Raw genomic sequence first — 25884 nt, 5'->3', positions numbered from 1 at the left:
CCTCCGCCGCCGCTCGGCCTCCCGGCGCGCCGGCCCCAGCGTCTCCCTAGAGCGCCCTCTCGGCCGGGGGCTGGACGCCGAGGGGGCGCGCCACAGATTCGGGAACCCCGAATCCAGGGTCAAAGGGCAATTTGGCGCCCCCCTCTCCTGCAGGGCGGGGTAGTGGCGGAATTCCGGCTAAACCCGGTTTTACAAAGACTCCAGGCCAGGTCCTGATCAGCCTGGACGTTGGGGTCCGAAATGGTCTTTCCAAACCCCTGGGGGTGTGTGGGTGGGTGACCGAAGTCGGGAACACCAGCGACACTTTTTTTTTTAAACAAAACTTTATTGGTAATAGTTTTCAAATATGTTTACAACAGCACACTGTTCAAGAGGAAGTCGCGTCCTTCGCAGCACACAGGTTGAATCGCCCCCGCGCCCACCCGGGGCCCCACCCTAGGCCTGAGAGCTCCTCCTGGTTGGGGAGAAGTTATGAGAGACAGATATGGGGATGAATGGGGTGGTTCCCCAGGGGCTCCCCACTTTTCTGTTGAGAGAGAAAAAAGCACAAATGGGGGGGGGGGGAGGAGTGATGGACAGCTGACAGCTAAGCAGAGGAGGAGCGCCCAGGTTGGGGGGAGGGGGGGGCGGAGGCTGCTAGGTGAATAAAACCAGCAGCCCCTCCCCAGCAACCCTGGCCTTGAACCCGGGGCCACAAGAGGGAGGAGGGCTTTGCCTTCTTTTGCTGGGGTTGCCTTCCCAACTGAGCTGAGAGGAGGCTGGGCATTAAAATCTAGCTGAGAATAAAATTCAGGAGTTTGGGGCGAGTGCTGGTGGGAGGAAAGACCCTGGGGTTGGGGCTCCCCTTCTATCTTTTTGGGGGGCAACTCCTCTTTGGCAGGGAGAGGGGCAGCTGCTTTGTCTCGGTCCCGAAGCCCAAGGGTGAAGAAAGGTCTGTTGGGGCAGAAGGGGTAGGGGCTTCCTAAAGGGGCTGAGACCCTTCCAGGCTTGGCAGGGGACACCCCCCCCCCCTCAAGGTGGGGGGGAGTGGGCAGAGGAGCAGAGGAGATTAGCAGCTTGGGGCGGAGGTTTGAACCCCAGCTCCTTCCTTTACAAATTCAGTCTGCTTCTCAGCCTAGTTAAAATGGATTTGGGAAGTGGGGGGGAGCATGGAAGGGGTAAGGGTAGAGGAAGGAGGGAGGGAGGCACTGGTGGAACTTAAATAAGAGTATACAAATTTTTTTTTTTTTTTTTTTTTTTTTTTAAATTCTAGCAAGCAGCCCACTGAACAGGTCACTAAAATCTCTCCTCTCCAGTCACCATTGCTCTGAAGAGAAGGCTGGCCTTTCCTTCATTAGTTGGTGATGCCTGTGGTTTGGGGGAATGGGGATGGAGTTAAGTTTGGGCCTCTCTTTGCACACCCTGTCCCTGAATACACCAGCAAGACGTGGTCTGACTGGAACTCAGAAACTCATTTAAAACAGGCAGAAGTGGGCTGGTTGGGGGTGGGGCTTTATGGGAGGAGGAAGGCAAAGCAGTTGGGTCTGGGGGTGGGAGCAGGAGGGTGAGGGAATGAGGGGGAGCAGCTGGTGTTTCCATCCCTCCATATATCTGGGCTTCCTGCTCCCCCCTACCCTGGAGGGTGGGGTGGGGGTGAAATTAGATGCAAGGAACTCTGGGGCCCTCTGGCTGTTCAATCCAACCCTCCCACCCACCCCCCACCAAAAAAAAAAAAAAAAAAAAAAAAAAAAAAAAAAAAAGAAGAAGAAAGAAAGAAAGAAAAGAAAGAAAACCCATGGGGGCATAGGCACACCCCTAAAACTCGGTAAACTCCTTGCCACACTTCTCATTGATGGAGACTCGGATCTCTTCCTCCTCATAGTCGTCGAAATTACTCGTGTCCCCAGGGCCTTTAAACTTTGGTATGAAGGGAGCTTCCACCTAGAGAGGGGTTAAGAACCACTCAGATCTCAGTAGTCAACATAATCATCCTTATAACAATAAATGTGAATGGCCTAACATCTATGAGATGACTTACTCTGACCCAGGCCTGAGCTTAGCATCAGGCTGTGAATTCACCTTAATAACCTAAGAATCTCATTATAGCCAACTCACCAGAGGGGCATCTCCTGCCCAAGGTCACAGAGAGGCCAAATGACCCCACAATCCCATTTCTAGACCCCCACTGCTCTAAGGTGCCTCAGCTAGGTTGACTCAGAGCCTGCGGCCTATTTTCAAATGCCACTTCCCTTTCCATCTCTCCACTGGCAGCCCTCTCTGGCTTATAGCCTCCTCCCAAAACCCTCAGTGCACTGCGGAGGGGGGCGGGGGGGAGCACGTGGCACGGGGAAGGAGGCGGCCCACCTTCCTCTGGTAGATGGCGATCCAGTCAGTTGTGGCAAACCATTTGTGGTTCTTGATATCGTTGACTCCATTCTTGAGGTTCCCAAAGCGTTTGGTGAGGTCCACCTGCAGTAGGTTCCGCAGCAGATCCTTCAGGTCGGAGCTGAAGTGGGATGGGAACCGCACCTGGAGAGAGGGGGTTAACACAGGGTGGGCAAGTTGTCTGGAGTCTGGGGAGCCTGGGTTGCCTTTGCTGCCTCATAGACCTACCAGGTAGAGGGCTGCCAATTTGAGTGCACTTCAGAATCTCATTAAAACAGCCGGTTGGGCCCAGTGGAGTTTGATTCCGGAGGTCTGAGTGGGGCCTGAGAACCCATGTACCTAGCCAGTTCGTCAGCCATGCTGATACTGCTGGAGAGGGGGCCGCTTTGAGAACTGCTGCTCTAAGGTAAATGCTATGATGCTTCCCATTTTAGAGAAGAGGAAAAAGGCTCAGAGGGGTCAAATAGCCTGCCTAAGGTCACACAGAGGAGTGGGACGGGGGGTGTTTAATCTTGGGTCTGTTGGGAGTCCAGAACATGCATTCTTAGCTACTGCTTCCTCAGGCAGCTCTACTGGTGTCTGGGGATTTCTGAAATATTCATGGTTAGGAGAGGAACAATTGTTTTTCTGATTCCCCCTCTCTCCACTGACTGACTCTTCTCTTTAAGGTCCAGTTTAACTTTCCCAGAAACTTCCCCAAACCCTGGGAGCCCAAACTTTGTTTGCAAGTAGTCACTGGATTTACAGCTACAAGAAGTGACTTTCAGCAATGCTCTACATTTTACATGCTGTGTGACCTTGGCCATGGCCCTTAACCTCTCTGGGCCTGCGCCTGCCTTTCTGGCATGGGGCAGATATCCCAGAGTTGCATGAGGGAGATAATACTGCTGAGGGTGCGTGGGAACTGTAAAATGCTACAAAGAAGGGAGTTACGCTCATCTTCTCTTCCCCCTCAGAACTGTCCATAGTTTTTTTTCTTTTTTTTCTACTTTGGGCCATTTTCCCCTGCAATTTCTGTTCTGTCTGGGGGCAGACACCTCGTCTTCCCCTTTTTAGTGACCCCACCTTGCACCTGAGAAGTGTCTGGTCCCCCCATTCTCATATGAGTAAGAGGAGGTTCAGAGGGGTGAAGGCACTTGCCCCAGGCTGAGCTGTTCCCACTAATTCCTGGGCTAGGTGGAAGGATGGCTGGGTCCCCACAGCAAGGTAGTGAGCTGAGGGCAGAGGTGGGGTTCCCAACCTATCTCGAGACCTGGGGGCCTAGGATGATGCCGTGGTGTGGTCCCAGGCCAGACATTTCCCCTCTCCAAGGCTGAGCTCCATCACTCTTTCAAAGTGCTGGGGTAGAGCTGAGGGGGTGCATCGTGGGGCAGTGAGCATGTATCACCACGCCCTGTAACAGTTCTGTCCCCCCTACCTGCACCCTGAGAGTTAGGAAGTCTGCATTTGGGAGGGGAGGCATGGGCCACATACCCTAAGTGATCCCTGCAAGGTCTGGAGGGGCACCTGGGAACTGCACATGGTCTCTTTTCTACTGTGAAAAGTCAGGCTCAGTGGGGTGACTGGAGGCGAGCTGAGCCTCCTGTTGGGCTGGAGAGGTGTTCAGGCGAGGCTTGGGATTTTGGAAGCCCTTGAAGTTTCAGCAGTGTGGGTCCAGGATTAGATGGGGAGGTTGTGTGAGGTGCTCGCCTGTTAAGGTGGCTGGTGCACCCAGCTTCATTGCTTGGCCTAACTCAATGAACTTCCAGATCGTTCTGACAATAAGCAGGGCTCCACGGTGAGCAGAACTGGTGGGGGAAGGGTCTGTCTGGGGGCTTAGCCACTGTTATCTAGGCCTCACCTTCCCAGAGACAATCTTCTCATAGATCTGGATGGGCTGGTCAGCGAAGAAAGGCGGGTAGCCAGCGGCCATCTCGTAGATGAGAACCCCTAGGGCCCACCAGTCCACAGCCTTGTTGTAGCCCTAGAGTGAGAAGGGATACAGTGTGAGGGGAGGAGGGCAGGGAGGGGGTGGGCCTCAGGGCAGTGGGGTGGGCGGGGCGGTGCCTACTTTGCTCAGGATGATCTCCGGGGCCAGGTACTCAGGGGTCCCGCATAAGGTCCAGGTGCGGCCTTTTACACGCTTGGCAAAACCGAAGTCTGTCACCTGCGGGCACGAGAACGGGCTGTTGGCCAGGAAGGAGGGAGGGTGGGTCCAGCCCTCGGCCGCCTGGGCCTGCCCCTTGCCCGCCCGGCCTGGTGGGCACCTGAATGTAGCCCTGCTGGTCAATGAGGAGGTTCTCCGGCTTCAGGTCCCGGTAGATGAGGTCAAGTGAGTGCAGGTACTCGAAGGTCAGGACGATCTGGGCCGCATAAAAGCGCGCGTGAGGTTCACTGATGGGGACAATCGGGGAGGGGACGGTGAGTGCGGGTGGCCACATCTGGCACGACCTGCCTACCTCCAAATGGTCTAGCAGCTGGGCCTACAGAGCCACCTCCGGCCCAGCTATTGAAAATCTGTAAGCAGGGCAGACTCTTTCGTGTGTGACCCCACATGGGAAAGAGCCTGGATGTCCGTCGACAGAGCAACAGAATCAGACTGTGGTAGGTTCGTACAATGGAATTGTACCCAACGCCACCGCCAGGATGGACGATGAATATACTCAACAACACGGCTAGATGTCAAAATGATCATGGGAAGCAGGAGAAGAAAGGAACCAAGAAAATATGAACCGTGTGATTCCATTTATAACACGGCCAAACTCAGACCGAACACACTCATGGTGTTTGAAACCAGAAAGGATTTGCCAAGCAAAGGATTCGAGGGAATTTTCTAGGGTTGGTGGAAACGCTCTATATGGTATTTCGGGTGGCGGTTTCACAGCGTATGTAACTGTCAACACTCATGGAGCAGAACACTGAACACCTGTGCCTTCTGTTGTACGCAAAGTGCGTTTCTGTATACATAAGGAAAACAATAGCGTACATTTTAAAACTGCCAACTTAAATGGTGACACCTAGAGTCACCATGTTTATTTTGTTTTGTGCTGGTTGAGAAATCACAGATTCCCTGGCTCAGCGGGAACAAGTACCCAGACAGACCCCGAGAGCCCACTTCGCGTCCCCAGGACAGCTCGCTCACGCAACGACACCCATGGACACACCCAGGCCCGTTATGGCAGGGGCTGGCCAGCTCACCTGAACCTTCCAATCCGCCGCAGGTGTGAGAACATCTCCCCGCCAGGCACGTACTCCATGACCATGTATAAGTTCGAGTTGTCCTATGGGAAGCAGAAGCTGATCAGGGCCCCGCTCCCTAAGCCCAAGGCCCCATTTGAAGGCCTGGTGCCCTTACGTGGCAGGTGTTCCAAAATAAAGCGACAACGACAATCCTGGCTCCCGTGAGAAGTCTGCTCTGAGCGCCAGGCACTGCACTTCCTGAGCCACCCGTCTCGCTTCCTTCTGCTCATGAAGATGAAGGGGACAGTTCTTATCTCGCTTAGAGGGGGAGAAAGTGAGCACCGGCGGGTGGGGTGTAAGGGACCGGCCAGCAGGCCTGGGCTGGAGAGAGGACCCCATGGTGGCTCATGTCTGAGACTGTCTCGACCAAAGCCTGAGATGACAATTTTGCTTTCAGTCACGCATGGGGCCCTTGTGACTGCCTGGGTCTTAGGCCTTGAGTGGCTTTTCCCAGATCTTGCAGTCACAGCTTAGGACAGCATCCAAAATAGCTCAGGCAGGGTGCTCACATTGTGCTCGGAACAGTCACGGCAACCCCTTCAGATGGGGGCCGTTATGATCCCCATTTTATAGATGGGGAAGCTGAGGCTCGGGGCAGTGAAGTCCCTCACCAGCGCCAAATAGCCTGGGAAGTGCAGAGAGTTGGGATTTGAATCCAGGCTGCGTGGCACAGCCTGGGCCTATAGCCGTGTGCCAGGTGCTTGCTGTAAAAGGCAGAGGCGCTTTGCAGGGATGGCATCCAGGTTGGGCGACTTGCCCAAGGTTCTCAAGCTAGAAGCTAGTGTGCCCAGGAGTTGAACACGGGTCTCCCAGAGTCTCAGGCTGACTCCTTTCCGCTAGCATCCCTCTGGGGCTCTCCTTCCTTCCTGTCAGTGGGCCTGCCTCCTTGGGCAGCCCCTGCTTGTCCTTGGCCCCCGTCCCAGCTCTGGGAGCCCAGAGGCTGTACCAGCCAGCAGTGGCCCTGGCCACTGGGTGTGGGGACCCCACCTTGAAGGAGAACTCGAGTTTGACGAGGAACGGAAAGTTGACCGCTTGCAGGATGCGCTTTTCGTTCAGGGTGTGCTCAATCTGTTTCAGCTTCACCACCTGCAGGGGTGGGAAGGGAGGGCGAAGAGAATGGTGTGTGAGAGGCTCCTCCTCTTCCCCGATGCCTGTAAGTAGAGGTGCCCGGGCTGGGCTAGTTCTTTTGAGTGCTTATGGTCTGTGGAGCCTTGGGCTGAATGCTGGGGACACCCAGAAGGCAGAGGCTGCCTGTCCCTGCATGGCATGCGGTTCAGGGCAAGAACATGTGAGTCACCAGGCCTCACGGCCCAGAGGTGTCAGAGCCGTGCTGGGGGAAGCTCGGGGCCTCTGGATGCCCAGATAAGGTGTCTAGTAAAGTCAGGGGGAGGGGGAAGTCAGAGAAGGCTTCCTGGAGGAAGGGGCAGCTAAGCAGAAACTGAAAAGACAGGCAAGAGTAATGCCTACGAGATGGGTTGTTTAGAAATACCCTTCCTGCATCCAGGGCACCCTCCACACAGCCACTCAAACCCCAGGCTAATTCCTCCTCAACCCTCAGCTGTCCCCAGCAGGTGCCTCACACATAGAAACAAGAGCCCTGAGGGGTATGCACTGTGAACATGCCATTCTGGAAGATTCAGATGCAGAGAAGGGAAGTGATTTGCCCAAGGTCACTTGCAGCTAGTCAGTATCAGGCCCGCATGTCGTGTGCAGGCAGGCTGGCCCCTCAGTCAGCTCTCATCTGCTGTGTAGGGCTTTTTTTGCATTGCTCATAGCTGTCTCCTGTGGGTCTATACCTGTGCTGCCCAGTATAATCCACGCTAGCCAGGTATGGCTGCTGAGCACTTAGAACCAGGCTAGTTGACTGGGGAACTGAGTTTTAAGGTTCTAGGGGCGCCTGGGTGGCTCAGTCAGGTAAGCGTCTGACGTCGGCTCAGGTCACGATCTCGAGGGTTGTGAGTTCGAGCCCCACATTGGGCTCTGGGCTGACAGCCTGGAGCCTGGAGCCTGCTTTGGATTCTGTGTCTCCCTCCCTCTCTCCCACTTCCCTGCTCGCACTGTTTCTCTCTCTCACTCAAAAATAAACATTAAAAAATTTTTTAAAAATTTAAAAACTTTAAGGTTCTAAAATGAAAATATAAAAACACTCAATGCAGTTACTCATTGGAACACCTGGGCTGTGTGTGAATGTGCTTTTCCAACTTCTCTGCTTTTTCTGGTTTTTCTAGGGAAAAGTTAACATCGGAACAGAGGTGTAAGGGTAGAACACATGCTGGATTTTGAAGACTTGATACAGAAAAAAAGAATATAAAATGTCTCATTAATGATATTTTACACTGGTTACAGACATTGAAATCGTAACATCATAGATATACTGGCTTAATTAAAGCACGTCGTTGAAATTAATTCTACCTGTTTCTTTTTACTATTTATTTATTTATTCATTCATTCATTCATTCATTCATTCATTCAGGGAGTGCGTGTGCAAGCGGGGGAGGGGCAGAGAGGGAGACAGAGGATCCCAGAGAGCCTAATGCGGGGCTCCAACTCATGAACCGTGAGATCGTGACCTGAGCTGAAGTCAGATGCTTAACCGACTGAGCCACCCGGGTGCCCCTCTTCTTACTTTTTAAGTGGGGTTTCTGGCAAATTTAAAACTATACATGGCTTATAGTACACTTCTGTTGGACGGTGCTGCTCTAGAGCGGCTCCTGGCATCACGTAGGGTCTCAAAAATGTTTCTAGAGATGAGGTCTGTGTGAATAAAACACTTTTCCCAGGGAGACATTTGGCTGCCTTGACACAGGCTGGGTGTCTGAACCCGTGTCCCCCGCCTGGATTCTCATCAGCGGCTGGTGTGGGGGGAAGCTTCATGAAGGCAGTAAGGGCCCTTCCGGCCCTTGAGTCTGGCACGTCACGAAGGCTCAGGAAACAGTCGGTGAACAGATAGTTAGGAAGACCAGCCAGTCAGTGGGAACAGCCCGAACGAAGGCCTGGTGGGTGGGATGGCGGCCTCCTGGCGGGGCTGGGCTTACCTTCTGTTTGTCGAGGATCTTCATGGCAAAGTGGTTCCCGGTCTCCTTGTGCTTTACCAGCATCACCCGCCCAAAGGAGCCCGTGCCGAGGGTCTTGATTCGTTCAAACTGATCCAAATGGGCTGTATTCTGTGGGCAGAGAAGTTGGGAGGGTCAGGGACCCCCCCACCCAAGTGGCCTGCGAGGTCAAGGTCTGGGGCATCCTCTCTGCCACCAGCAGAGGGGGCCCTGGGGGGTGGGTGGCATGTGATGGGGGTGAGGACAGGGGGCGGAAAAACAAGATGGCGAAGACACATTCCTTAAGGCTGGTGGCAGGGGCCAGATCCGGCCCTGGCCTGGGGCCCAGGAACTGCTGGCAGCTGCGTGGGGGGGGGGGGGGGGGGGGGGGGGCAGGGGCCACCAGGTGGACGGGGGTGGTGGGGTGGGGGAGCCTGGCAGTGGGTGATTGGGTGCCTCCACCCAGGAGCCCCCACAGGCATCTAGGGAGCAAATGGGGGCAGGTCTGGAGCCCTCCACATGGCCCTAAAAATCCTTGCCATGTTATGGGGACACAGCTGGAGGATGGGGGGGCCATTGGCTTACTCCTTCCAGGGCTCTGCTTCAGGGGGCTTACCTGAGCAGGATTTTCCCATTTTTTAAGAAAATCTTCTTTGGCTTTGGCTAAGAACTCTTTCACTGAAAGGAAAAGAGAGAGAGTTAGATAGAGACTCTAACTCGTCAGGGTGGGCCTAGGCTATTCCTGGGGAGATGCCCATTTGTGCAAAGTGGGGTGTAGCTGTCTCAACCCAGAGACTGACCCTTTCCCAGTAGCTTCAAGTGCCCTGCTTGAGTGGAGAATAGCTCTGGGGGGCCCTGATTTGGGCTGGGGTCTGGGACCCCTTTACTCAGGGAAGTGGGATCCAACCTCAACTTTGTCCCAAATGGGGTACAAGGTGACGTGGGGGTTACTCTTAGGGGTACCGAGAGTTGTGCCCAGGCCAGCCCACCCCCACTCGCCCCAGTTCTGACCGACATTCCATGGCCAGGGCCGACGGCAGCCAAGATATTTATAGCCTGGGGATTTGGCTGCTTCTCTAGCCCCTTCTCTGGGGAGGCCGGGCCTTGGGTGGAGGCCTCCGGGGCTCGGGTAGCAGGCGCCTTGGGGGGCTCAGCTGTTGCCTTGGCCCCCAGCTGGCCCCAGTCCTGCCTTTGCCAGTCCAGGGGCCCTTCCTTGCTGCGGAGCTGGTTCAAGGGGAGCCTTATCCAATACCCACACCCATGGGCCCTTCAGCACCCCAAGGCGAATATCACCATCCGGCTAATGTTGAAGGCCTCCTGGATCTGCTGCTTTGTCTCCACTATCTCATTTGGCTTACCTACCAACTTTCCTTTTATCCATTCTTCCCATTTAACACCCTAGGAAACCGAGGCTTGAAAATAGGCATTCTCATCAAGGCTGAGAAGGAGCCCAGCAAAGCACTTAAGGGCCAGGACTCTGGGACAAGATCGAGTTCAAATCCCAGCCTGGTCTCCGATGAGCTGGGCAACCTTAGACAACTGACCTTACCTCTCTGGGCCTCAGTTTTTCTCATCTGTAAAATAGGGACAATAATAGCAATGACACAGCCGGGGGTTTTAAGGACTGAATGAGCTAATCTTGGCAAAGGGGGTTGGATAGTGGCTGGTATGGGGTTTAGTGCCATATAAATGGCAACTATTATTTTGCTTTTAAGTATTTTCAAAAATTGAAGTATGGGGCATCTGGGTGGCTCAGTTGGTTAAATATCTGACTTCGGCTCAGGTCATGACCTCACGGTTCATGAGTGGGAGCCCAGCATCGGGCTCTGTGCTGACAGTTTGGAGCCTGGAGCCTGTTTCGGATTCTGTGTCTCCCCCTCTCTCTCTGCCCCTCCCCCACTCACGCTCTGTCTCTCTCTCTCAAAAAAATAAACATTAAGAAAAATTGAGGTATAAAACACAGAGGGTGCATTGACTGTTCAGACTTTAAGTGTACAGTCTGATGAATTCTTTTTTTATTAACAAAAATTTTTTTTAATGTTTATTTATTTTTGAGAGAGAGAGAGAGAGACAGAGTGCGAGCAGGGGCAGAGAGAGAGGGAGGCACGGAACCCGAAGCAGGCTCCGGGCTCCGAGCTGTCAGCACAGAGCCTAACGTGGGGCTCCAACTCATGAACTGTGAGATCATGACCCGAGCCAAAGTTGGACGGTCAACCGACTGAGCCACCCAGGCGCCCCTAGTCTGATGGATTCTTACAGTATAGGCCTGTCCTTGTAACCACCAGCTGGGGCCAGGCTCGCTGCTGTTCAGGGACCCTTCCTGTGTGCCAGTGCTGGGCTGAATGCTTTCTATGCTTGATTCCTGCCCCAATGGGTCAGACCTGCTACCACTCTCACTGCACTTGTTAAGACTGACCAGGCCTGAGGTTGCCTGCGGGACCTCACTGCCCACAAGTTTAACCCTGGTGGCAGTTCACCAGGGTGGCCCACAGACAGAGTGGTCTTCCGCCCCCTGCTGTTCTTGTGGCGACTGCCGCCCAAGGGGTCCTGCACATGTGCACTCTGGCCTTGCCTGTCATCTGCCCGGACTACGCATACACCATGCCAGGAATCCCACACGGCCTCACGGGTGGCCACCACTCCCACTGTCCCCAAGAACCCCTCAGAGTTTAGAGAGAAGGGCCTTCCACGGGGCTACAAGGGCGGCAGATGGAGAGACTGTTGGCTAGGAAAGCCCTAAAATGAGTGACTGGGCAGACAGGGGGCAGTCAAGGAATGGCCAGGAGTTCTAGGCCGGTACTTGGCTGGGCCACCAACATCCTGAGACCTGGGGGCTGCACCAAATCCAGTGCTTTCACTAGCAGGATCTTTTTTGACACACAGCACCCTCCTTGGCAACCTCCAAACATATGCCCTGAATTCTCGATGAAGGTTGGGGGAGAGGGCACCCTCTTGGGATTTTACCTCTGCCGACCCAAGAGAGCAAAGAAAGGGGTGTGGAAAGAATCCAGGAGGATGCCCAGTCCTGCTTCCCTCTTTGCTCTCGGCCATCCCTGAGAATGCCATATTCTGCTTTTTCCTGTCTCAGTGGGCCTGCGCTTCTGGCTGTCCGCTGGTACCCCACTGAGGGGCTCCGTGGGTGCCTTGGTCCTAGTACAGCTCTTCTCTGGACTCTCAAAGGATAAAAGGGCCAAGACTGTGTCCCTTCTGGTGCCATTGGTTTGCCAGATTTGGGCACAGTGGTGGGGGAGGGGGGACGGTGCCAGAAGGACTGGACAGATAAAGAGGGATCATGATGGGAGGGAACCCCAGCCTGGAGTCCCCATACTCACCTCTGCTTCCTACCTCTTCCAGCAGAGGGTGCAGTGGGAAGGGTGGAGAGGGATAGAGTGAGCTGGGACCCATCTGCCCCTGGCCAGGGGGGGCTCAGGGTGCTGGCCGCGCCTTAGGTGCCCAGAAGGCGTGGTGCAGGTAGCCCAGGAAACGGACAGTCAGGTGGGCCCAGAGGAGCAGCTGTAGCCACAGCTGGAAGGTCGTCTCGGAGTCACTGCCCTGGCCACTGCCTGACCCCGTATCCATCCCAGGCTGCCCTAGGCTCTCCCTGGAATCTTCCCTCTGCAGGGAAACCAGGAATACGCAGAGCCTCTAAGCTGGCTTCCTCTGGAGGGCCTCGGGGGACCGGGGAGGAGGAGCTGGTTGCCAGGGAAGCATTTAAAGGTACCTGCTCCTGGCCGGCCAAGGTTTGCAAAGGCCCTCCTTGGCAGAAGGCAGTGGGAAGATTCTCCTGAGGGTGTCCCTTCTGGCTGGCCTGGCTGCCCCAGGGGTGGAGTGCTAAAGCTAACTTCCTGTTCCAGAGGCTTCACTGCTCCCAAGATGCCAGGTCCTGACTTCCTCAGTGGGTGCTGAACTACCCAGAGGATGGCACCGGATGTGCCCAGGGCAGTGCCCACTGGGCAGAGGGGAAGGAGTTAAGGTTCAGGCCCAGGCAGCAGCAAGGGGCTCCCTGGGGGCCAAAGAGGCCCCAGAGCCCCGTTAATTAGCTGAAAGAGCCGCTGGAGAGAAAGGTGGGGGGGTGGGGAGTGGAGGGGGAATGGCCAAGGGCTACCCTAACTCCTTCCCCAAGTCCTTTTTGAACCTGGAGCCTCCAGATCCTGGTACCCCAAGAGAAAAGTGGGTACATCTGGATTCGTCCTGCTTCTATGTAGGGGCAGAGAGGGGACCGATATCGCAGGATGTCCTTGGCCTCTGTCAAACCTTGCCCTGAGCTTGGCTCTGCTTTCAGCCACGAAAGTCCAACCGGAAACGAAAGGCTAAACCTAGGGGTGGGGGAGGGGGAGGCAGCCTTGACCATCTTCCTCCTTCTTTCCAGATCCCCAAAAAAGTGGAGGGTCAGTGGCAGCTTCCCTGAAAGTGCCCAGCACCCCTGGCCCCTGCTGACAACAGGAAGTGGCAGAGAAGGGAAACCCAGCCAGCTCCTGGCTTATGAAACCACCCCACTGCTATGTCTCCTATGGGGGATGGGGGGTGGCTGCCAGCCTCCACTCTGGTCTGGATTCGATTTGGGCTAACAGACAGAACCCCAGACACCCTTCAAAAAGCCAGGGCCACAGCATGAGGAGGAAGCCCAGCCGCAGACCCCCCTCAGCAGATAGCAATCTCAGCACACTTTGCCCTCTGAAACCTGTTTGTCCTGGGAATTCTGGGACAAGGATGCCCAGCCTGGGCTGGGGCCCTTACTTTGGGCTGGCTGATTCCTCTAATCTAGCTTGGATCCCCTGCTCTGGGCTAGACCCCGACAATGGACTTGACCAACTCCTATTTTGAACTAGATCCCTATTGTGGACTGGATCACCCCCAGTCAGATGGACCCCCATTCTGTACTCAACCATCATCCATTAAGACCTGGACTCCACCGCTGAATTGAACCAACATCCATTCTGAGCTTAACCCAACACTGGGCTGGACCACTCTACTGCCTCAGTCTGAGCTGGACTCCTACTCTGGGTGGACCATCTCCCCTTGTCTGAACTACCCACACCTCTGGTCTTCCCCAGGCCCCCAAGGCCAGGGTTGTTAGTAAGGGAGGGGTTTCCAGGGCCAGCCAGGGGTCCACAGACTCTTCCTTGCCACCTGTTCCCTAAACCCCACTGCAGCCCTTCCCTGGCTTGAGGGGCAGACAGTGCCTGGGAAGTTGCTATGGCAACAGGGCTCATCCTCACCATCGTTGGGGTTGGAAGCCATCATTCAGTCTTCCTCTCAGGGCACCAAGACTACGGTGGCTGGGAAGGCTCATGAGACCTGCTGTACCAGCTTGGTTACCCATCCCCAATGCCCTATCTATAGGGGGAGGCAGGGAGTTTGGGGGGTGGTGGCAGGAAGAGAAACCTAACTTAGGGACCAATGGGTGCAGGGGAGGGACAAATAGGACCCCCCAGCTTCTGTAGGCCTTCCTGGCTGAGGAAAAAGCTGCCTTGACAGGACCCTCTTGGGCACCCGTACAACTGCCGGTGCACAGGTGTTTGCCTCTCAGACAGACTTCTGAAGGATGTTACAGGGCCCCAATTCTTCCCAGCCAGGGACCTCTTGGGGACACTTCTCAGAGAGCCTGGATTTGCTTGTCCCTGGGACCTGGAGGGGTATCCGGGGGCTCCCTCTCACCAGCCCTGCCCCTTCTCCTGCGGGCCAGCTCCCAGGGGTGCCTACGGCCAGTGCCAGCCAAGGCCTGAGCTCCACTTGGCCGCCTGTCCCTGGGCCTCTTGGGACCACTGCCTTCTCTCAGTTCTCCAGCTTGCTCAGACCCCTGGGCTTGGTCTTCTTCTACGCTCTCTTAGCATCTTACTCAGGCCCCTGCCAATGGCTTTGGCATCTTTGTGTACAGATTTCCCCCGCCCCATCCCAGGGCTTGTTCTAGATCCCTGCCCTCCTGGGAGGAAGCTGACACTGTCCTGCCCTGCCGTGGAGACAGCAGCACGGGGGCTGCAGGATGCCTAAGTGGTGCCTGCGGTGGCTTGGGCATTCTCCTTCCCCAGGTCAGGCTGGCAGCTGACAGATGAAATTCAGGTGCCCCCTGCAGGCTGGCCTGGCTACTGCCCCCGCCCCCGCCGGCACCCCACCATAGTTACAGGAGGGCAAATTTTGTCTAATTCCATCCTTTTGGAATCAGAGCCTCGGAGCAAAAAGGGGCTTCCTCTCTCACCTTATTTCCTTCTCTGAGAGCCCCTGCAAGTCTCTGGAAGGAAGTACAGCTTGTGGCATTTCCCAAAGTGTGCCCAGGGTCCCATTGGTAGGGCATAAAATCATTTTAGAGATGTTTCGTTTTTCCAGTTACGTTATGTTTTAATGTGTATCACAGAGACTAGAACTGGCACAGCGGTCTCATGATTTCATTTATATGATTGCCTAGGACAGATCAAAGTTTGCATCTGAATGAAAGTGGCTCGAAACTTCATTATTTTCAACTAAGAAAATATAAGTGAAGAGAGTAAAAATCAGGGAGGCACCTTGAGAATATCTGGGGTGGGAAATTCTGGGGTCCAGGAAGCCGGCTGCTAAGTGGATCTGGATGTGAATCCTGCCTCTTTGACATCCTCCGTGTCAAACTCGGCGTGTTTGGAAAATTCAGATAAAACTCCTATAAAAATCACTCAAGCGGACGGATCTATGGAGACCATTTAGCCTGGCACATCCTAGATGCCCAACAAATAGGAGCTCTATTTCATTGTGACAGTCCACTCCTGGGTGTCTAGCCCGCGCTCTGGGAGAATTAGCGGTTCCTTCCAGAGCCTCTGATCTTTTTCTCGGGGCGGGGGAGATACTTTTCCCTGGGTGGCTTCCTGCCCCACACTGCATGTGTTTGATACGCCTTGAAAGTTTTCCAGGACTATGTCATCTCCCCAACTTTCAACTGAGCTACTTCAATATATTGCTTGCCTGCCTCTACCTTCTACCTCCCAGCCAGCCTCACCTGCTGGGGGCCCAGCCCCTCCCCCTCTGCCTAGTCCCCTCCGAGCTCATGCCCAGACCTTTTTTTGGTCACTACCCACCTGCTCTTCTGTCATCAAGCGCTCAGCTACAGGCACTTGCCTCCCTGTCCCCCGCCCATTGGTGACATGTCAGGCCTTCTCATGGCTGCTTGGTGATTGTGAGTTCTGCCATTTGAATCCGCGTGGAAATAAAGTTCCCTGGGTTTCATGCCTGGATCCTTCTGGGAGGGGGTATTCAAAGGACTCAGATGCAGGGGTCTGAGACCGGAAATTGGGAAGGGTGTATTTGGACATGGCCTCTCTTTTCAGCTCTGACTATTTCTGAGTAACTGGCTCCAGCCATAGGTCTGGAGTGATGACATTTCAAGAGTTGGAGGAACTGAGGAAGGGGCTTGAGGCCGTTTCTGAAGGCATCTCCAGAATGCAGACAAAATACATACAGAATCTCTCTGGGACAAAAAGGCCAACATAATTTGGGGGCTGAGGGGGAAACAGACTTCTCTCTGGCTAAGCCCTGGGAATGATCAGAATCTATTTATCCCTTGGCAAAGCAAGTCATTAGATATCACTCACTACTCTCCCCACTGTCAAGCCTCAAGTCCCCTTTCTCACCATCCCAGCTCAAGCTGAATGAGCCCTGCTAAACCCAGGCACTTCATACCCCACTTTTCATCCTGAGCCAGGAGCGGGTGAAGAAGTCCTGGGAACTGGGTGAATGACAGCGCCTCACTTGTGAAACAACCATTTATTTAGGGGCACTCCAAGGAGTCTAGAGCTCACGGCACACCAGGAAATAGGAAGGGGCTTTGCTGCTGCCCCCCTACCCCCAACCCAGGAAAGAAGATGCAATGACTCCCAGCAAGATGGGCCCAACTTGGCTTTGGAAGCACTGAAGCAGTTCTCTAGGTTCACGAACAGTCTGCTACCCCAGCAAGGGACAGACGTTTGCTTGGAGGAGGGAACACAAGCAGAGAGGCAGAGTGACAGGATGAGAGAGGGGCAGAGGGACCCAGAAAGATCCTGTCCCCCACGCCAAGTGACACACAAGGGAAAAACAATGCTGGAGGTGGCTCTGGGAAATGCTTAAGGGGGGCAGAGTGGGTTTGGAGGGGGGCTGTGATAAGGTGAAAAGGGGAAGGGCAGGAGAAAGATGGCGGGGGCTGGAGGGGGGAGGGGTGTGGTCAATAAGTGGCCAAGGTGCCTGCGGGGTGGAGGCAGACCCCACAGCACTCCCAAACTGGCAGAAGCCTTGGTCAGGGTCTGGTAGTGGGTCCCATCAGTGGGAGAGGTGAGTGAGGAAGTGGGGGGATTAGAATCTGGGAAGAGGGGCCTGGAAAGGAGGGGGTGGGGTGGTGACAGGGCCCCATGTGGGGCCCCAGCGGTCATACGTGCCTTGGTTGGCAGTGACAGCTGGGTGGGGGGGGGCACAGTCTTTGCGGTGGGGGGTGGCCTTTGGCAAAGAGGCCCCTTCGGGGGTCTTCTGCGGGCTCTGGGCCCCAACCTTGGACAGGCAGGGAGAAGGGGTGCTGGGGGATGAGCAGAGAGAAATGGGGGGGGGGGGGCGTAGGAGGAGGGGCCAGGCGGTGATGGACAGGGTGGGGGCTGGCAGCGCGAGGCCGGGATCGGGGTCATGGCCCGGGCACTCACCGCTCTCCTGCTCGCTGCCCTTCTTGGCGGCTGCGGCGTTGCCCATCGCGGCGACGGCGGCCGGGGCCGGTCCCGGAGCTGCGGCGCGGCGGGTGCTGGCGGCGGCCGGCGGCCCCGGAGCGCGCTGGGCGGCGGCGGCGGCCCCTCGGGTTGGCTGCGCTGGCTGCGGCGCCGCGACCCCCGCCCAGCCCCTGCTTCCCGCGTCTCTCCGCGCCCGCCCGCCCGGGAACCTCAGCCCAAGTCCGCTGCTGCTGTCCGTGACGCCCCCGCAGCCCTTCGCTCATTGGCCTAGGCCGCCCTGAGTGACGGCGCCGCGCCGCTGCCCATTGGCCCTACACGACCCTCCCGAGCCTCCATAGGCCCTCGGCTCCGTGACGCGCTCCGCGGACGCCCCACCACTAGCGAGCTTGCGAGGCCTCAGCTGGGCGGGCCGGCGCACCTGATTGGCTAAGGTTCCCGACAGGGCCCTTGGCCAGCCCACCGAGGCCGCCAATTGGCGGAGGCGAGCCGTCCGGCCAACCCCCCGCAGAACGTTCAGTGTCAATCCCGGGGTGAGAGGGCGGGGCGGAGATGCAGCCTACTGCCCGGGCCGGCCGGGCGGGGCGGCAGAGGCTGGCGGGCAGCCGCGCCGCGCTCGAGGCCCAGGAGGCGGTCCAGGCGAGCGCCCGCCTGGCCTCGTACGCGCCGCAGTCCCCCGCCTCCGCTCAGTGCGGCAGCGGCCGCCGGCCAGCCGAGGTTGGCGCCAGGGCCTCCCCCCACCCTCCCGGCGCAGCCTCTGTCCACCTGCCAGCGGGGGAGGGGTGCGGCGGGCGCCTCGGGTCAGAGGTCGCCGGGCCGCAGGCAGTCGTCATTCATAAGGCCTGGCGCAGGATATCAGGGTCCAGGCCGAGGAGCCTTCTGGGTCTCCCCCAGCCACAGCCAGATCTTCAGGAGGATGCTGGGCCCCGGGAACAGGGGATGGTTGGAAGGGGGCTCTGTGTCTATCCCTTTGCTGGGCATCTACCCTGGGCTTGTGCGCGTCAGTAGTAAGAGCTGGCACTCATTAAATAAATTACTTTTCACCACACTCCTCTCACGGAGGTACTATTAGCATCACTCCCATTTTACAGATGAGGAGTCTGGGGCATAGCCAGGCTCAGGATTCCTTTTATCCCAGAACAATAAAGATGACCATTTTTCTGGGTGCCCTTTTAAAACACAGCCTGAGGTCAGTTTCTCTCTGCCACACTACTGACATCTGGGGCAGGGTCATACTTTGTTGGGGAAGGGGGCTGTCTTGCACACTGAAGGTTTAAAGGCATCCTGTCTCTATCCACTGGATGCCACTAGAAGCCCCCCTAACCCCCCCCCCCCCCGGAAACCATCTCCAGACATTGTTAAATTTCCCCCCACTTGAGAAACACTACAGAAGACCCAAACAGAAGGTGCCAAGAGGGGAGGGGGCTGGATGAGCCAGCTATCTTGACTCAGAGGGCTAGCTAGTCTCAGGTCTACGAGCCAATTTGCTGTCCTGCCTATAGGCTTCTACAACCTGCACCCTATCCAGTAGCTGTCTGCACCCATGTTCCTAGGTCCACCAGTTTCTGGGAGGTAAGTGTCTGGGCACTTCTGTGAATTATGGGGAAATGGCTCACCAGCCAGACCAGTCTACCCTGGGCTGTGGGGTTACAAAGTAAAGTAAAATTTAGTATGTTGCTGTGTGTGTCCTTGGAGCATGATGTTAACTTCTTCCTGTGGGTCAAGGTCAAAGTCTAAAAACTCACTGGTTATGCTCTATCCGGAACAGCTGGGTTGCTTAACTTTTGACAAAGAAAAATCCCTCCCTGAACCTCAGTCTGGAGTACAATTAGGTAACCAATTAAGACTAGGGTAAGAAGCTAAGCAAGGGAACACAGGACAGTCAACCCACTGTCTGGGGCAAGAGCCCCCTCAGCACGTCACGAGGAGAGATGGACAAGAGATGGTCAGCCCACCTAAGACAAAAGCAGAAACAGTCTAGATGAAGTGCTTTTTATTTTTAGACCAACCAAACATGTTTAATATAAAAACCTTTTAATATACAAACTGCAATCACAACAGCATCCACGTAGCAGCAAGAGGGCCGGGCGTGGCAGGGGCAGCATGGCAGGAGGAGAGGTTTCCAGAGTCCCTACTGTTTCCTGTGCCTGTAGTCTGTCTGTGGCCTGAGAGCATGAGGTCTTTGCAGAGGGGCCCGAGGCCGACACCGAGATGGACAGAGCACAGCGGACTCCTCCAACATGCCATCCTCCCACTGTGACAGCCTCCAGGGAAAGCCAGATCCAGTTAGGAGATGACAGGAAGGTGGCTGTGACTGAGAGTTGGACCATCATTCCTCAGCATCCTGCTGAGCACAGCTTTGGGAACAGAGGTTTTCCAGAGGCTGTTGGATTGAAAAGACCTAAAAACTGTCCTGGAAGGACAGAAATTATGTCCAAGTCCACCTTCTAACCAAGATTTCTTGCCTGTGACTCCAAAAAGCTGGGTGGATCTGCTCAGATGTTTGGGAAGGGACAGGAATGACAGCCTTTGTCTCAATAGTGCTGGAGCCTTGCCAGACATTGACCAAGAAAGTCTCAAGGCAGGGCAGGGAGGTCTGTGGGAAGAATTTTGGGTCAGTGGTATTCACAGGACCATGGTGGCACAAAGGCCTGCAGGCGGAATTTATAGTGTGTGTGGAAAGGAGAAAAGACACAAGTCACAAAGAATTAAAAACTGAAGTACCCGCTTCCTACAGGCCTGGGCAGTAGAGGTAAGATGATCCTTCTGGGTCATGGTTGGGAGAGACCTGAGGCCCGCTCCTTCCTCAGAGCCATGTCTGCCTAGCCTTGGTGTATTTGATGGCCCCAGAGTCCTCCAGATGGCCTCCATGAGACTGTCTGGGAGGCCCACCTGTCCCCTCCAGATGCTCTGGGAGACTGGCCACAATCCCAGCTGGACCCAGGTTGGGCCTGGATCCCTGCAGCTAGATGCAGTCCATGGAATTCTCGGGGAGGAGGCCAGGAATGCAGCCAGGGAGACCCAAGCCCTTGATGGGAGCACAGCTGAGGGGGAGGCCACAGCCCAGGGCAGGGTCCTGGTTCTCTATGGCTTCTAGACTGTCCATGTTGTTGTCCCAGTTGATGTGGAAGCGGGTCACGCGGGGGTTCGAGGCCAAGATGTTCCTCTGGAGCTGGGGCAGAAAGAGGAATGTCAACCCTTGTCGGCATGCCCTCTCATTACTCCCACAGAGCCGGGGCCCCCCCAAACCCCTGCCCCAAAGTTAGGAAGAACAGATCTCACTTATTCCATCTCCATCAACAACTACATGTAGAACTCCAGGGAGCGCCTGTGTACCATGACTTAGGGCTGGGACCTATTTAATCTTGATTCTGCGAGGGGTGCTTCTGAGAAACAAAAGACCTTTCTCTCTCCAGTTCTAGTCTGGAGCTGCAAGATCTGAGGATGGCTTGAAAACCTTCAGAAGTGACCTTGGCTCCCAGTTCCAATGAGTCAACTCCCCCAGGTGCAAAGGAGCCAGCCTGTCTGAAGCAGGAAGTGCAGAGACAAGCCCCACCTGAGAGAAGTCTGGCTTCAGGGGTGGGTTCTCCCGCAGCTCGGGATTGGGGTATTCGTTGTTGACATAGTAGCCCACACGGATGAACTCCTGTCCGTGGTATGTGCAGGTGATGAGGACCACGGTCACACCCACGGCATCGGTCTCGGGGATGAGGGATGGGTTGGGGGCGTCCGCCTAGAGGAAACACATCCTGGGCCTTAGTACTGATTGTACAGCCACACCTCAACCAGGAATACAATGATTTTCAAGCAACACATATTTTACTGAGCCAAAGTATGGTCTCTGCCAACGGGAGTTTTTAATCGAGTGGGGAAGACAGAATCAATCCTGCAAATGCCTGTAAAATGCTCAGTGTGACAAGTGCCACAAAGAAGGAAGTGGTGCTGAGGAGTGTAGTCAGCAGGGGGGAGGGCAGCATAAGATAAGGCTGAACAGGTGGGCAGGTTGGTACCAGGCCACCCAGGGTCTTTTGGACCAGTTAAAGGCTCAGGAAAGACCAAGAATGTTTAGCATGAGATAAGGGGTCTGTGAAGAAGACTGGCAGGGGTGCCTGGGTGGCTCAGCTGGTTAAGGGTCTGACTTGAGCTCAGGCCATGATCTCATGGTTCCTGAGTTCGAGCCCTGTGTCGGGCCCCTTCCCTGCTTATGCTCGCTCTTACAGAAATTAAAAATTAAAAAAAAAATTTTTTTTCAAAATTGAGTCAACTCTCAGGGCGCCTGGTGGCTCAGTCTGTTAGTTGGTTAGGTGTCCAACCTCGGCTCAGGTCATGATCTCAGTCCATGGGTTTGAGCCCTGCGTAGGGCTGTGCTGACAGCTCAGAGCCTAGAGCCTGCTTCGGATTCTGTGTCTCTGTCTCTGCCCCTCCCCTGCTTGTGCTGTCTCTCTCTCTCAAAAATAAACATTAAAAAAAAAAAAAAAAAAAAGGAGTGGCAGTGTGGGACACTGTGACAGGAGGACGGCCGGCTGCTGTTAGAGCAGGGATACTGGGCAGGAGGTTACAGTAGTCATCCTGGAGCAGGGACAAACTTAAACCAGGAAGTAGAGGACAGACGTGGACAGATTTGGGGTGTGTTGTTATGGACAGGAGCAGCTGTGTAACGGGTGCAAAATGAAACCAATATAACCAAATGAAACATGGGGTCCCTTGTTCACAAGTTAGTAAGTTTCAGCCAGCGACAGCAGAACATTGTGCCGGGTGCAAGGCCCTTGTGGCTGCACGGGCCGAATGCTCGGGACGCCAGCCCTGCTTGTGGAGTGGAGTAGGTGGGCTCACTGGGGCCTGGATACAGGTCGATGAGGTAACACCTCCTAACAGCACGAAATGGAGTTGCTTGGACTGGGGTGGGAGGAGCAGAGGGGGAGGTAGGTGAGGATTTGAGCAAAGCCTCTCAAACTTCAGGGAGCGTTAAGAATTGCCCTGTACCTGTGCTCCTGCAGCCCCTGTGGCACTGGATTAGAGTCATGTAGCAGCTATAGTGAATCTTCATTTGTGAATTTGCCTTCTTGCTAATTAGTAGTAGTTACCTGTAACCTCAAAATTGGGGTGTTTTCGTGGTCATTTGAAGACATGCACAGAGTGGGGAAAAATCTTGAGTTGTCTGATGTACGTGTTCCCAGGGGAGGTCATCACCTCACCTCATCTCAGCACATATTGTAAATGAGCATCCTTTTTGTGGTCTTTTTAATGCCATGTTTCTCACATTTTGGTGCTTTTTGTTGGTGATTTTGCAGTTTAAAATGGCCACCAGAGGTGCCTGGGTGGCTCAGTTGGTTGAGCGTCCAACTTTGGCTCAGATCATGATCTCACGGTTCGTGAGTTCAAGCCCCGCGTCGGCTCACTGCTGCCAGTGTGAGGCCTGCTTTGGATCCTCTGTCCCCCTCCTTCTCCGCCTCTCCCCCACTCATGTGCGTGCGTGTCTCTCTCTCTCTCTCTCAAAAATAAACAAACATTAAAAAAAAAAAAGGCCACCGGGGCGCCTGGGTGGCAGTTGGTTAAGTGTCCGACTTTGGCTCAGGTCATGATCTCACGGTTAGTGAGTTTGAGCCCCATGTCAGGCTCTGTGCTGACAGTGTGAGCCGTGGAGTGTGGAGGCTGCTGCTTCAGATTCTGTGTCTCCCTCTCTCTCTGCCCCTCCCCCCCTCACTGTCTCTGTCTCAAAAATAAACATTAAAAAAAAAAAAAAAGGCCACCAAGCATAGTGCTTACTACTGTCTAGGGTCCCTAAGGGCAAGAAGGTGACGATGTGCCTTATGGAGAAAATACGTGTGTTAGATAAGCTTTTTTCAGGAATGAGTTACAGTGCTGTTGGCCAGGAGGTCAATGGGAATGAACCAACAATAATACTAAATAAAGGGTCTTTAAACAAACACACATAAAACAAGCTTGCGTATTTACTGGTTGACAAAAATAGGACTTGTAGGAACCTCATCTGTATTTCTTCCAGGGGCAATGGTTCGGTATTCGTTAATTCAGCATTTACAGCGACCTTCTGGAACATAACTCCCGTGAATAAGGAGAATCGACTGTGAATCAGTGGCTCATGGTGACAAGGATGACACAGAGGTGGAGGAAAGGGAAACGTGTGAAGTACTTCTGAGAGGTCAGACAGTTCTTGAAAGCAAGAGCCAGAATTCTGAACCTGAACCACTGAACCACACCGTGTGCTTTTGGACAGAAGAGGATAATTCTAGGTGCCGAAGCCTCAGGCCTTGTCTCTCTTACCTGAAAGATGAACATGTGTCTCCCTGCTGGAACAGGCCCAACCAGCACGGAGTCTAGGATTTGATCAAACTCCTCACTCTCCGCTGAGCCAACATAAATGATCTTCCACTCTAGGTCTGTAAGGATATGAGGTGTTAGGGACTCGAAATAGCTGGGGAGCACGAAGGCAGGGAAAGGGTCTTCTCTCGAGTTTTGGACAGATCCTTAATATACTGGAAGAGTTTTATTCTCAAGAACACCTGGCATCTCCTGGGCACTAAGTGCTGGGCACCACTGTCCTGTACACTGGAAGGGGCACAAGCCTCTAATTCTAGGGGGGGAATTTCTCCTGTGAGCCTAGCTTTGCCAAGCGACCTCGACTCTGCACCTCTGGGGGAACTCGGGGATCTCAGAGCCTGAGGGTGAACCGTATGGCAGAGGTTGAATTAGGCGCCACGTGACAGAGGCGTGCTGAGGAGGGAACAGCAGGGAATTGGGCCATTTCAGGGCTCTGCCCACTGGGTGCTGGGATAGGAAGCAGCATCCTCTTTCACACACAGGGACCGGTGCCACCGAACTGAATAGATCCCTCGACAACTGGGGCATGGCAGCAGATTCCAATCCAGCAGGAGAGCCAGACAGCAGGAGGGGGAAGACGAGGCCGCTGGGGGAGCCAGCCAGTCCCCAGGTCTTCCAGATCAGGCACCAACTCATGCCGGCTCTTAGACCCTTGGGTGACAGTGACTCAGTCAACAAATGTGGCACCAAAAGATGATCCTCCGAACCCCAACTCTTTCATCCCATCCAGTGGGGGGGATCTCATCCCTGAGTATGTTCTAGCAAGGTGAAAGGAAAAGTGCTTAAGGAGAGACCCGGCCCATCAAGCACCGGAAATCCCTGGTCACCGCTGCCTCTTGCAGGAGGTCCAAGTGTATCAGGGGCAAGGTCACGCTAGTACACGGAGGCTTGGCAGGAGACCTGAAACTTATTTTGGGTTCTTTGAAATTACACAACCCACAGCTCCAGCAGCCAGGGGTGGGGCGGGGCGGGGGGGAAGTTTCACAGGAAGTAAACTGTCGTTGAAGTTGCCCTGTTTCTTGGTCCAGTGTCCCACAAGAGCATCCAACTTTGGAAACACAGCTATGCGGGGCCCCAGCTACGGAGGTTTGACACCTGAGCCCCGAGCTCTTCCTTGACGCACTGACTTTCTGTCACTTTGCAGTTTTACCCAGGCCCTCTACTCAGGAAAAAGGAGCCTGAAGGAGAGCAGGCCCCGCGTAGGCCACAGGCACTTGATGTCCAACACCATTGGCAAAACCTAAACAGTGACCGGAGTGGGTGCTGACCGGAAGAGAAAGCATGCTGGGCTGGCAGCCAGGCAAACGGGCCGCAACGGCTCCCTCAATGCGGGCCGTTAAGAAATCAGAGAATTAACAGAAGGCCATAGTGAAATATTGACTCAAGGGTTAGAGGAGCTGCTGAAGTCATCCATGGAAGATAGCAGATGATTGAGATAAAGGCCTACAGATTGGATCAGCTTAAACTTGCCAGAGTGTTTTAAACAGAAGCATTCCTAAGTGGCTTCATTTTGGAATATAACCATTCTTTAGAATTAGATGTGGGACATCAATCACCAATACAGCACAAACTCATTCCTCTGGAATACAGGACTCAATTGTACCTATGAAACATGGTGCACCTAACTTTTTAGGCAACTTCAAGGGTAACTTGACAATATTCAATTTTGTCTTCACGCTCTAACTTTACAACCGAACACCTGACAACATGCTCCTGCACTATATATGAAAACAAAACCAAAACCAACAACCTGATTAAAGCCATGCAAAAAACTATCGTTAGTTGAACTAGCTGGAGAATGTTTCCTGCCTTAAAACAGAACACAACACAGAAACCGCCCATGTAGGAGGCTTTTTTCTGTTTATCACTTTGCCGTTTTTCATAATCATATAGACGAACCCTGGTCTGACCACGGTGACAGCTGTGGGTCAGAACATCTGCTTCCATGACTTATTCAAACAGCAGCTGTTGAATTTCTCCATGAAACAGAGGAAAAACACACGTAATGTATTAAACGTGGACCTATGCCTTGGACGAGTTGCTGAGGAGAGAAAAGAACCAAAGGGGCCCAGAGCCCTTGGGAAACACGGTCAGCCAGTGACTGGGGGTTGGGTCTTTTGTCAGGTCTTCAGTTGCCAGTGTCAAGGTGACAGGACTGAGATTTCTCCAGAATCGGAGAGACTCTTAAAGCCAGGCCCCCTCCATCTGTTTGGGAGTCAGGAAACGGATTCTCTCTGCTCCATGGGAAGAAGTCCGGGAAGAGGCAGAGAGCAAGTTGGCAG

At 54.5% G+C, this 25884-nt stretch overlaps 3 protein-coding genes across 5 annotated transcripts in view; all 3 read right to left on the bottom strand.

The window, feature by feature from the left end:
• Positions 1-304: 304 nt before the first annotated feature.
• PRKACA (protein kinase cAMP-activated catalytic subunit alpha) lies at positions 305-17504 on the bottom strand. 3 transcript variants are annotated; one of them, XM_058727755.1, is made up of 10 exons: positions 17246-17504; positions 9232-9293; positions 8619-8747; positions 6571-6669; positions 5542-5624; positions 4611-4737; positions 4415-4510; positions 4205-4327; positions 2344-2508; positions 305-1920 (listed from the first exon to the last, which is right to left on the bottom strand). In XM_058727755.1, the coding sequence occupies exons 1-10, from the start codon at positions 17289-17291 to the stop codon at positions 1795-1797; spliced, it is 1056 nt and encodes a 351-aa protein (XP_058583738.1). In that variant the 5' UTR covers positions 17292-17504; the 3' UTR covers positions 305-1794. The 3 variants fall into 3 exon arrangements, with proteins under 3 accessions (XP_058583738.1, XP_058583739.1, XP_058583737.1); XM_058727756.1 differs by lacking the exon at positions 17246-17504 and adding an exon at positions 13835-13871; XM_058727754.1 differs by lacking the exon at positions 17246-17504 and adding an exon at positions 11948-12035.
• On the bottom strand, positions 12042-13808 carry SMIM46 (small integral membrane protein 46). Its single transcript, XM_058727757.1, has one exon. It carries the CDS (start codon positions 12192-12194, stop codon positions 12042-12044), a length of 153 nt encoding a protein of 50 aa, XP_058583740.1. The 5' UTR covers positions 12195-13808.
• Positions 17505-19241: 1737 nt separating the features above from the next.
• ASF1B (anti-silencing function 1B histone chaperone) overlaps positions 19242-25884 on the bottom strand; it is a 9364-nt gene continuing 2721 nt past the window's right edge. Inside the window, exons 2-4 of the mRNA XM_058727751.1 lie at positions 23546-23661; positions 20820-20996; positions 19242-20435 (exon numbers count right to left, since the gene is read on the bottom strand). Of these exons, the coding sequence (XP_058583734.1) occupies positions 20229-20435; positions 20820-20996; positions 23546-23661 (500 nt within the window). The 3' untranslated portion in view covers positions 19242-20228. The remainder of the gene's footprint in view (positions 20436-20819; positions 20997-23545; positions 23662-25884) is intronic.

The sequence above is a fragment of the Neofelis nebulosa genome, chromosome 4 (assembly GCF_028018385.1).
Source record: "Neofelis nebulosa isolate mNeoNeb1 chromosome 4, mNeoNeb1.pri, whole genome shotgun sequence".
NCBI classification, from domain to species: Eukaryota; Metazoa; Chordata; class Mammalia; order Carnivora; family Felidae; genus Neofelis; species Neofelis nebulosa.
This window is presented reverse-complemented; position numbering and strand designations above follow the sequence as displayed.